At 40.0% G+C, this 12,752-nt stretch overlaps 1 protein-coding gene across 1 annotated transcript in view; it reads left to right on the top strand.

Annotated features, from left to right (window-relative positions):
- slc25a12 (solute carrier family 25 member 12) overlaps positions 1-12,752 on the top strand; it is a 128,471-nt gene that overhangs the window by 58,784 nt on the left and 56,935 nt on the right. Inside the window, exon 10 of the mRNA XM_078552103.1 lies at positions 9,078-9,162. Within this exon, the coding sequence (XP_078408229.1) occupies positions 9,078-9,162 (85 nt within the window). The remainder of the gene's footprint in view (positions 1-9,077; positions 9,163-12,752) is intronic.

Below are 12,752 nucleotides of genomic sequence, written 5' to 3' on the forward strand. Positions count from 1 at the left end.
CTCTACACCATCTGCAACAAGTAATGACAGTACCACTAGGTAAAGTTGTGTGAAAAGGTGGGATGTTTCATTGAACTGTGCCACAATGTTTTCAGCTTATGTAAGTGACCTGAAATGCAGCAAGTTGAGAACTTCATTGTTGTGTTCCTCCTGTTTTGCCATGACTCAGAATCTTATTGCCTTCCTTGTAGATGGTTATATGTCACAATTGTAGAATCTATTGAAATGAAGTTTGGAAACAAATTGACTGTTGACCATCTTGCATGTATAGTTGTAAACATTGATGTTAGCTCTTAAAGAGACTGAATGCTTCTGTTCCTGGCCTTGCATGTTGTTTTTCAATTTGCAGGCGATTTGAAATTTTTTTTAAGATCAGTGAATGCATTAACCACTTGCATAGAAGTGCACATTTTCTTTAGAGCTAGTAACTACCTGGCTCCTGCAACAGCTCTGGCTGATCGCCTGCTTTCAGAAATCTGGAGTGGTGCAGTTTGGCCAGCTGTCTGGAAGCATGCTCTCAGTACAAATGATGATGGAGAAATTAGATAAAAAAGAGAAAAATTAAGAATAGAAACAAATTTTAAAGTTCATTGTTGTCACAATGGTAAACTACCTGAGAAAGAATTTAATCTATATATATATGTATTTTATATATGTAATATAATGCTTTGGACAACTTGGAGGAAGATACTCCTATCTTTTCAGACTGGCTTATAGGGATTAGTCAATTGGAGAATTTCTTAAAACAATTTAACAGGGTCTATGTGCAGTAATCTCATTGGCGTTCCCTTCAGTAGCATGCTAAAGTCTGGATACAAACTAAAATAATCAGAATTGCGAGATACAAAATGCTCTTTTTTTAAAGAAGATTTGGTAAACAGAGTTGCTTGTGTCTATGATATCTGTATGAAAAATATCTGGGAGGAGTTTATAACACCTCTTTACTCCCCATGCAAGGAGTATTCCGATTGCGATAGAAGGATCAGCACATTTGCCCTTGTCAGTCTGAGCTATTGGGGCTGCTCTGTATACTGGAGCTGACTTCACCCCAAAGTCCTCTTAGATTGGGTGAAGGAAGTGACATCAGCTTGTGCTGCTGAATTTTCTTCAAAGTGCTTTTTCTGGGATGTGTTGAAATATCATTCAACTCACCTTAACTAAAATAATTTGCAGTTTATAATAGTATTGGTCGGATAGGGCCTGGAGGGACAAGTGGTTGCAAGAGGATTTGTGAGCCAGTTGGTACTATGTGCTCAAAGTTGGCCTCCCAGATAACAGTGGTTGACTCTTACACACCTGCCTTCTGAAATGGCCTAGCTTGCCCATCAGTTTAGTGATGGGCAGTAGAATGATAGAATAGTGTAGCACAGGAGGCCATTTAGTCCGCACCAGCCCTTTAGAATGGCTATCCAGTTACTCCCACTCTTTCCCCATATTCCTGCAATTTTTCTCTTTTAAGTAGGTATCAAACTGCCATTTGAAGACAACTATTGAATCTGACTACTACCAAATTCTGTGAATAAATAAAAACAGTAACAACAACTTACATTTATATAGTGCCTTTGATGTAGTAAACACCCCAAGGCATTTCATAGGAGAGTTATCAAACAAAGTTTGTCATTGAATCACAAACTGTGATTAGGACAGGTGGTCACAGAGGTTTTAAAGAACAAGTGAGAGAGGGAGGTAGAGAGGCTTCAGCTGAAGGCTTGTGGATTGACTAAAATTTCAGATGTGCAAAAGCTCCAAACATGAGCAAGTAGTTGGAAAGAGCACTCCCAATGATCCTATACATCGAGCACTTATACTAGAAACTCAGGAAAGAAAGATCTGCTAGCAATGAGTAGTTATGTTTCTATGTAGTTTTAAGACATCCAGGGAACACACTATTCCAGCCTATGTTTTCAACATTAGTACCACGTCCAGTTGTACTATAAGAATGTTTTAAACACAGTGAGATAAACTAAATACACATTAATAAAGGGGTATTAACCATGCTTTGCACTCACCACTTTTTTTTTGTCCCATTCCTTAGTATACTTTTCTCTTGCACAATGTGTTACGATCTCCATGGAGATCATTAACTTTGAAAAGAAATTTCAGTTCCCAGTGGTCAACTTAGAGGAATTGCAAGGCAAGGTTTCACGTTTTAAGACTTTTACTGCAACAAACTAAAAGCAACATTGACTGAATACTATTTCATAAGCAATTTATACTCTAAACTACAGAAAATTCCCAGATACAGTGGTTGACTCTTACACACCTGCCTTCTGAAATGGCCTAGCTTGCCACTCAGTTTAGTGATGGGCAGTAGAATGATAGAATAGTGTAGCACTAGAAGCTACACTATTGTTAATGCTTTAATGCAACCAAAAATCTCCCTCCACCATTACACTTTATTCTGTCCTTTAAGTGGACATACTGTTCTGGAACCAGTCCAAAGTGATTCTTGGTTTTGGAGGGCTTGCTTCCTTTCTTTTCCTTTTCCAGCCAGGTAGTTTCTAATCCACAAACTGGCTTTTATGGTGAGGGCTACCCTGGAGATTCTTCCCTCTAGCCAGCGCTAAGCAAATCTTCCAGTCTTGTTTAAATCCTCAGAAACTCAGTCTTTTCATCCGAATGCAAGGTTCAATCTGCATTCTTAGGAGTATACGAATCATGAGCAAGAGTAAGCCACTGGGCTCTTCCAACCTGCTCCGCCATTCAATAAGATCATGGCTGATTTGATTATAACCTCAACTCCACATTTCTGCCTACCCCCAATAACCTTTCACCCCCTTGCTCATCAAGGGGGTGAAAATTATTCAAAGACTCTGCTTCCACCACCTTTTGAAGAAGAGCGTTTGAAAGACTGACAACCTTCTGAGAGAAAAAAATTCTCCTAATCTCTGTCCTAAATGGGTGACCCCTTAACTTTTAGACAATGGCCCCGAGTACTCGATTCTCCCATGAGGAAACATCCTTCCACATCCACCCTGTCAAGACCCCTCAGGATCTTAAAGGTTTCAATCAGTTCTCCTCTTACTCTTCTAAATTCCAGTGGATACAAGCCTAGCCTGTCCAACCTTTCCTCATAAAACAACCCACCCAATCCAGGTATTAGTATTGTAAATCTTCTCTGACTTGCTCCCAGTGCATTTACATCCTTCCTTAAATAGGGAGACCAATACTGTACACAGTACTCCAGATATGGTCTCACCAATGCCCTGTATAACTGAAGCATAACCTACCTACTTTTGTATTCACTTCCCCTTGCAATAAATTATAACATTCTGTTAGCTTTCCTAATTACTTGCTGTACCTGCATACTGATTCATGCACTAGGATACCCAGATCCCTCTGCATCTCCAAGCTCTGCAATCTCATCATTTAGATAAAATGCTTCTTTTTTATTTTTCCTACCAAAATGGACAATTTCACACTTTCCCACATGATACTCCATTTGTCAGATCTTCGCCCACTCCCTTAACCTTTCTATGTCCCTTTGTAGCCTCCTTGTGTCGTCTTCACATCTTACTATCCTACATATCTTTCTGTCATCAAGAAATTTGGAAACCATGCCTTCGATCCCTTCATCCAAGTCATTTAAATAAATTGTTAAAAGGCTGAGGCCCCAGCACTGATCCCTGTGGCACACCACTCATTACATCTCACTAACCAGAAAAAGACCCATTTATGCCTACCCTCTGTTTTCTGTGAGCTAGCCAATCTTCTGTACATGCCAATATGTTGCCTCCTACATCATGAGCTTTTATTTTTTGCAATTCTTTCCCACATTCTTACTTGGTGAACCATAGAGGCTTGCTGCCTCTATCTCTTGGTGCACTCTCTCAAAGTCTGGCAGACTGAGACTGTATGTAGGGTTCAGTGATATCACAATCACAGAACTGTTACAGTACAGAAGGAGGCCATTCGGCCCATACCGGCTTTCCGAATGAGCGTTATGACTCAGTGCCATTCTCCTGACTTTTCCCCGTAAGCCTGCACATTTGTTTCTATTTAAATAATCATCTAATGCCCTCTTGAATGCTTCGATTGAACCTGCCTCCACCAGACTTCCAGGCAGTGCATTCCAGATGCGAACCACTCGCTGAAATTTTTTTTCTCACATCACATTTGCTTCTTTTGCAAATCACTTTAAATCTGTGCCCTCTCATTCTTAATCCTTTTATGAGCAGGAACAGTTGCTCCCTATCTACGCTGTCCAGCCCCCTCATGATTTTCAACACCTTTATCAAATCTCCTCTAAGTCATCTCCTCTCCAAGGAGAACAGTCCCAACTTCTCCAATCTATCTTCATAACTGAAGTTTCTCATCCGGGAGCCATTTTTGTAAACCTCTTTTGCACTCTCTCCAATGTGTTCACATCCTTCCTAAAGTGTGGCACTCAGAACTGTACACAATACTCCAGCTGAGGCCTAACTAGTTCCCTATACAAGTTCAGCATGACATCCTTGCTCTTGTCCTCTTTGTCCCTATTAATAAAGCATACGATACTGTATGCTTTGTTAACTGCCATCTGTCCTGCCACCTTTAATGACTTATGCACACATACACCCAGGTCTCTCTGCTCCTGCATATCCTTTAGAGTTGTTCCCCTTATTTTATATTGTCTCCATATTCTTCCTAGCAAAATTAATCACCTCACATTTCTCTGCATTGAACTTCATCTGTCACTTCTCTGGCCAATCCACTAACTTGTCTTTGTCCTTTTTAAGTTCTACGCTCTCCTCCTCACAGTTTACACTGCTTCCAAGTTTTGTATCATCCACAAAGTTTGAAATTGTCCCCTGCACATCAAGATCTAGATCATTAATATATATCAGGAAAAGCAAGGATCCCAATACCGACCCCTGGGGAACTCCACTACAAACCTTCTTCCAACCTAAAAAATATCCATTAACCATTACTCACTGTTTCCTATTACTCAGCCAATTTTGTATCCACGTTGCTACTGTACCTTCATTTCATGAGCTATAACTTTTCTCACAAGTCTGTTGTGCGGCACTGTATTGAATGCCTTTTGGAAGTCCATGTACCCCACATCAACAGCATTATCCTCATCAACCCTCTCTGTTACTTCTTCAAAAAACTCCAGCAAGTTAGTTAAACATTATTTTCCCTTAAGAAATCCATACTGGCTCTTCCTAATCAATCCACATTTTCCATGTGACTATTAATTCTATCCAGAATAATTGTTTCTAGAAGCTTCCCACCGCTAAAGTTAAACTGACTGGTCTGAAATTGCTGGGCTTCTCCTTACAACCTTTTTTGAACAAGGGTGCAATATTTGCAATTTGCAGTCCTTTGGCACCTCCCCTGAGTCTAGGGAAGACTGAAAGATTATGGCCAGTGCCCCTGCAATTTCCACTCTCCCTTCTTTCAATAACCTTAGATGCATCTCATCTGGTGCCTTGTCAACTTTAAGTACCGACAATTTATCCAATACCTCCTCCTTATCAATTATGAACCCTTCCGGTGACAGAGCTTCCTCCTCTGCCACCATGGCCTAAATAGCATCTGCTTCCTTGCACACCAAGATCTAGTTCACAAAAAAAATTTATCTGTGCAAAATGTTAACTATTTATAAGGTATTGACAAAATATTGGACTTGCCATGTAGTTAAAAGTTTTAATGTCTCACTTACCACCTGAGCACTGTATGCTGTTGGCCTTCATCAATCCTCATATGTAGGATGCTTCTAATATGCTTCCCTTGGCATCTCAAATGCCTTCCAAGTCAGCCTACGCACTCATAGAAAGTTCCTATCATGTGAAGTGCTGTTGTATCAGGAGACGATGATGGTATCTGGTATGGACTCCTCGTAGCTTCTATGGCGCCATCACCTCCCTTGTCCCTGGGGTCCTTCTTCTTGGCCATCATCCTCATTTTTCCCCTATGCATGGAATACTTTCTCCTCCTCCTGCTGTTCCTCATTTGAGGAGGGGCTCCCTTCCTTGGCCTCCTCCAGATTCAGTGCCAAACCCCTTCTCCACCAAGTTGTGATGCATGCAGCAGACTACAATGAGTTTGGATATTCTGTGAGATATATACATTATTGCCTCCCCATGAGTGTTGAGGCACCTCATCTTTAGTAGGCAATGATCTGTTCCATTAGTGTCCTTGTGTGAAGGTGCCTCACATTGTACCTTCTCTGCAGTTGGGTCTATGGTTGGCCGAGGAGTATGAGAAGCCACATTTTCAGGGGTTATCCTTATTTCCGAGTATCCATCCAGTCACCTGGGGGATCGGTCAGAACGTTTGTGGCAGCCCAGCTTCGCTTAGGATGAACAAATTGTGGCAACTAGCAGAGTAGCGGGTAACACATGCAGAAACCGCTTGTGGTAGTCACAGAGGAGTTAGATATTTATAAGTTGTACCCCTTCAATTAATGCACCTCTCCAAATTTTGCATGTGTGCCCTTATCACCATGTTCTTGCAGTCGACCACACCCTGCACCTGTGAGAGGTCTGCAACTGATGAAAGTCCTGTCACCTTCTGTGTCTGTGATGCAACATCTGTCTCGAATGAGATAAACCACCCTAACCTAGTAAAAAGGGCATCAGAGACTTGATGGATGCAATTGTGTGCTGCTGACTCTGAAATTCCACAAAGGTCGGCTGTGGAGCCTTGGAATGACCCATTAGTGAGAAAATTGAGGGTCATGGTCACCTTCAAGGCCATTAAGAGTGTATGCCTCTCGGGGCCAGTGTAAAAGCATTAGGTGACCAAGGTGAACCATTGGCCTTGAGGCCCCCTGCACCCCCACTAACTTTCGAAAATGAATATTGTGCTTTAGTATGAATAAAAAATTCTGAATTTATAATTACTGATTTACTTCACATGAACAAGGAGGATGGGATTATACATTCTCATCGTACTTCATTTTTCACAGAATATGTACCGGAAGAAATGCACATTATAATATATAATATGGTTCACATGATGTAATACTATGCATTCCTGCAGCAGTTACCAGATGATTTTATGTGCAATTTACACAATTAATAATCATTACAATAGAGTGGGCTGGATTCAGCTGCATTTGTTGATATTATTTACAGGTTTGCAGTTTTGGAATAGTCATGTAAACGTACAAACTTGTAAAACTGTTGCATAAACAGAATGAGGAATGTAATATGAAACTTTGGGAAAGACTGCAATATAAATACATGGAAATCTATACGTATGTCAGTATATGTGGATGGATATCAGTTGATTTAGACCTTCTCACTGCTGAAACCTGTTTGTTTACTTATGTAGTTTCAAGAATAATTCATTCAATAGTTTTTGTTGCCCCTCAAATTTTGCCACTCTAGGTGACTGCCTAGTTTCCCTAATGGTTGTACCAGTCCTGATGACTCTGGCAGCCCCTTGGCTGCAGGTCATCTTGCAGAATGATGCAAATTTCAGCCACCACCTCGCAGGACAGATGCAGCTTCCTTCGACATTGCCTCTCAGTCATATTCAGATAAGTTACCCTATTTTCTTATTTATTTGCGGGATGTGGGCATTGCTGGCCAGACCAGCATCCATTGCCCATCCCCAATTGTCCCCAAGAAGGAGGTGGTGAGCACCCCCCAACCACCGCAGTCCATGCAGTGCAGGCACACCCACAGCGTTGCTAGGGAGGGAGCCCCACGGTCCCGACCCAGTGACAGTGAAGGAATGGCGACAAATTTCCTAGTCAGGATGGTGAGTGGCCCTTTTTATAAAATTATATAGAAAACATACTGTAAGGCTGCCTGTGGACTCTTTACCCCTCTCAAAGCCCATCTCCATGGCACTGTGAATCACATGAACCTTGATTGCAGGTAGAAATGTTAATTAGTTATTCTTTAGACCCAGAACTTCATTCTATCTTGAAACTAAGTAACCAGTTTAAAGTATAACCGTTTACCAGACCTGATGTTCCTAACACCTTGCTGGGATTTCGGCGACTAACAATCTATCCACCATCTGCACAGATGCTTTTGCCAAGGTGTGAACTCCTTCCGTCTTCCCAATAAAACATCCTGTGCCTCCTCTGTAATCTTTAACAACCAAGTCACCCCAGCTTGCTGCTAGCAGAATTAAGAACAGGTCATATGACCCCCTTCATTTCTCCATTTTGCCCTAATTTAAAGACACAGTCCCAAAACATAACAATTTTATAAAACCTTTCATTTGTAATTTATTTGTAATTTTTTTTCTCTGCACTGTCAAGTGTTCTAAAACATCTTTTCTGATGTGTGAAATGCTACATAAATAAAAAAGTTAAATAGATTACTTATCTTCCCTACTTAACTTCCATCATTGCAGCGCATAATTTAGAGAGATGGGGTTGATTACTTTTGGTTTACTTCAAATCAAAACAATCGGTGCAGGTTCCAAGAAATATGAAGCAAGAGAGCACTACGTATTTGCACTGCCATCGTGTCATCAAAACCATATACTTTATTTTTATGATCAAACTGATGATAGCTTCATAAGCTCCTCATTGTGTGGGATGAATATGTGGGAAAAATAATAGGTTTTAGAATGGAATCAGTTTAAGTACTTGATGTGAATGAATGTGTTCCACAAATTGTCGGAGTGAACAACTAGCCATATCGGGATGAACTGCAAAGGCTGTATTTATAATCCATAATGACAAAAGCCACTGAAAGCATGGTGTTTATTGTCAAAACAGCTGTGCTGTAGATTCCAAAACTACATGTTGGTTTGTGCATTTATTTTTTGAAAGAAACTTAGATATGAAAATATTTTGTGTTAATTCTACAAATTGTAGAGCAATTAGAATTGAAGGTTTTTATAATTGTGTGTAATAAAACACTAACAGTCTTAAACCATATGAAGGAAGCTGTTTAAAATAATTGGTGCTGTTTTGAGCAAGTTAATTTAATACCAAAATTATAGTCATTACTTGAATTTAAGCTAATTCCAATTTTTCATGTTTGCTGGGTTATGATTTGTAGTAGCTAATGTAACTACTCCCAACAGTGTTTGAACTGATATTTCTTACTAAATTTTACAAAAGCTAACTGAGTCATATTCCTTTCCCACATTCATCCTTTTTGTTTTTTGTCCCCCACTAGCAATCTTACAGTGATACTAGCAGGCCTATATGGCTCCAAGCTGTTGAGTCTGCTTACAGGTTCACTTTGGGCTCAATTGCTGGAGGTGAGTGACATGTCTCAGTGCTGTTCTCAGACCCAGGCTAGTGTAATAGGATCCCATCAGACCAGTATGGATCAGCTAAGGTGCTAGCTATTATAATGAAGGGCTGACGTTGGAAGGCTCTGTAAAGTTTCCTTTATATTTACTTGTGATCAGAGGACCCGACATAGTACTACAGTGCCACTTCTGGCTCCAGACTGTCTTTAGGGCAAAAGCTCAATACCTGTAATTATACAGGTCTTCTGGACCAAACAGTGAAACATGTTAAATGTATTTGATGGGAAAGAGAGAACAAATGTTTCAGGAATATGCGGAGATTAAGCTAAAGTGTAATCATGTGTACTGTTTTAAAACTTATCTGCATTAAGGCATGGAAGAGAAGTTGTTTATCGAACACTAAATACTCCTTGTTGGTTTTATAATCTGCCTCCAACTTTGCAAGTGTTTTTACTGCATCACACTGACAAATGTCTTATATTTGCAGCAAAATTTCCATAAATAAGTACTAATTTTGACAAACTGTCTCATTTTATGTACTAAGACATGTTGGTAAAACCAGTTAAATTCAGGAGGCGCCTTCATGTAGATTTATTATGCTGCTGGAAGAGATAAAACTTGAAACTTATTTAATTCTTGTTTGAGGTAGCAATCTGAAATAATCATACAATCTAAAAATGGCTTAATAATTGTCAATATATTTAATGTCAAAACAATAGAATGTTATGCTTGCAAAATAATACTATGATAATATTTTACTTCTTCAAAGGAAATTTGGAAAAAAGGTATAAGACTTGAATTAAAATTCTGTTTTTAATCTACTGTAAATTTCCAGTTCAGCAGGCTAATAGTTATCACAGTATACCATCTACATAGTCTTTTAGCATGTGCATTTCAGATGCTGCAGCCGTTTTAATCCCTTAGCCATGCTGAGATGAAAATTATTAAAAGTAACACTGATATTAATAGAATGGGTTGCCTTTATATATAAAAATAACAAGATTATTTTCTAGTTTTTCCTAACCAAGAACGGGCAGCAGGCTGTCAAACCTTGGCTGTTATGTTGCATAAGAGGCAGTACCACATTTCCTATTTCTGCCTGCTTAGCCTTTACTTGACCCTGAGCTGACTTTCCTACTAGCATCCAACTCATCACCTAAGTTGTTATTTTCCATTGTCGTTCCTTTGCCACAAGAATCCTAATTTTGCTTCCATTCTCTGTAGATTCAGCTGTGCCACTCATCTTATTAACAACTGTGCATGAGTGGGATTAAAATCATCCAAGCCCACTTGCAGGTCTGGGACCACACATTTCATCTTGGTTACATTTTATCTTCACCAAGTTGAAGTTGACCGGGGTTCCTGCTGCTGGCAGGCAGGGGCCTAATATGAATGTAAAGGCTGTGGGCCCAATGATATCACTGAAGTTGCAATGCCATGTTAACATCGACATTCAGGAGGCCCTCATGGGACCAAACCAACAACCACATTAAAGCAGCAGTCACAAAGTGGCCAGAGGAGGCTACAGTAAGATCAGCCAAGCTTCACTTCATGACTTATGGGTGTGCTGTTATTCCCATTCTGAGATAAAATGGAACCAGTATCTAAACTATAAAAAGTAATAGTACAAATATTTTACCTGCACATGACCTAAGAATAGAGTCATGATGGGATATTTTTTATTTGTCCCTTGGTAAGTGAGTGCTTTTGACAAGGCCAACATTCACTGCCAATCCCTAACTGCACTTGAGAAGATGGTGGTGAGCTTGTTCTGGACCTGCTGCAATCCATGTGGTGGTGTACACCCACAGTACTATTAGGGAGGGAGTTTCAGGATGTTGACAGAGAAAGAAACGGCAATGTACTTCCAAATCAAGATAGCGAGTGACTTGAAGGAAAGCTTGCAGGTGGTGGTGTTCTTTTGGTCTGCCCTTATCTTTCTAGGTAGTAGAGGTCACGGGTTTGGAAGGAGCTATTGAAGGAACTGTGGCAAGTTGCTGTGGTGCACCTTGTAGATGTTACCAATGGCTACTACTGTGTGTTGGTGGTGGAGGGAGTGAATGTGCAAGATAACATCACAGGAGATGACACTGACAAGGATACTAAACAGAAAGGTTTCCTCAGTTTTTACTGGAGGTCAACAAAGAAGAAAAGACAATAGTAGAAAAAGTCAAGAGAGATATTGTAACTTTTGGGACAAAAAGGCTATACAAGTCAAACTTAAGGAGAACAAACCCAGCATCCGGGATCTGCATTCACCCTTTCTGAAAAAAAGGTGGAGGAAATAGAAACTAGGGAGACGATGGAAGAGTCACCAGGATCCATGTAAAAAATGCTCAAATGAAAAAGGAATTATGCTACATGACTAGTGGATATCAAATATAATTCCTTTTCTATCCAGGGAACTATAATTAGTTTAATGTTAGTGATTGGCAAGCTCCTAGAATTTTTGCTGAAAGATGACATACCAAAAACATTCTGACATGGAGAATATAACAAAATATAACAGAGTTTCTCAAAGGAAGACAGTTGTTTTTTACTAACTTTATTAAGGAAGTAACGGAGTAGGCAAGGGCAATGCAGTGGATGTGGTATATAGAAGATACTCATAACAGAGGTCAATGTATATGGAGTTAGGGGCCAGATAAGAATGGATTGAACAATGGCTAAAAAAGCACAAAATATGACATTCAACTGCAATACATAGGATGTACAGCATAGAAACAGGCCATGTGGCTCAGCAGTCCGTGCGTTCTTTTTACTCCACTCGAGCCTCCTCCCGTCTTTCCTCATCCAACTCTCCGCATAATCCTCTATTTCCTTCTCTCTCATGTGCTTATCCAGCTTACCCTTAAATTCGCTTCAACCACTCCCTGTGGTAGTGAGGACCACATTCTCACCACTCTCTGGGTAAAGAAGTTTTGTTCTGAATTCCCTATTTGATTTTTGGTGACTATCTTATATTGATGACCTTGGTTTTGGAAACCTAGAGAAAGAGTTATGGCACAGAAGGATGCCATTTGACCCTTCATGTTGGTATTGGCTGAAAAAGAGTTATCTAGCTTAATCCCGCCTTCAAGCTGTTGGTCCATAGCCTTGTAGGTTACAGCACATCAAATGCATAATCCAAGTGTTTTTTTTAAATACGGCGAGGGGTTTTGCCTCTACCACCCTTTTCAGCAGAGAGTTACAGACCCTCACCAGCTATGGTTGAAAAAAACCTACTCCTTAACTGCCCCCTAATCCTTCTGATTATTTTAATCTATGCTCCCTGGTTCTTGATCTCTCTGTTAATGGAAAAAGTTCATTGTTATCCACTCTATCTAGGTCCCTCATAATTTTATACATCTCAATTAAATTTCCCTATAGCTTTCTCTGTTCTAAAGAAAACAATCCCAAGCATATCCAGTCTTTCCTCATAGCTAAAATTCTCTATTCCTGGTGACATCCTCATGAATCTTCTCTGTACAATAACACCTTTCCTGTAATGTGGTGACCAGAACTGTACATAGTACTCTAGCTGAGGTCTAACTAGTGTTTTGTACAGTTCTAGCATAACCTCAAGCAATAATGCAAAAGCAAAAAGCAAAATACTG

This window comes from Cetorhinus maximus, chromosome 11 (assembly GCF_964194155.1).
Source record: "Cetorhinus maximus chromosome 11, sCetMax3.hap1.1, whole genome shotgun sequence".
Lineage (NCBI taxonomy): Eukaryota > Metazoa > Chordata > Chondrichthyes > Lamniformes > Cetorhinidae > Cetorhinus > Cetorhinus maximus.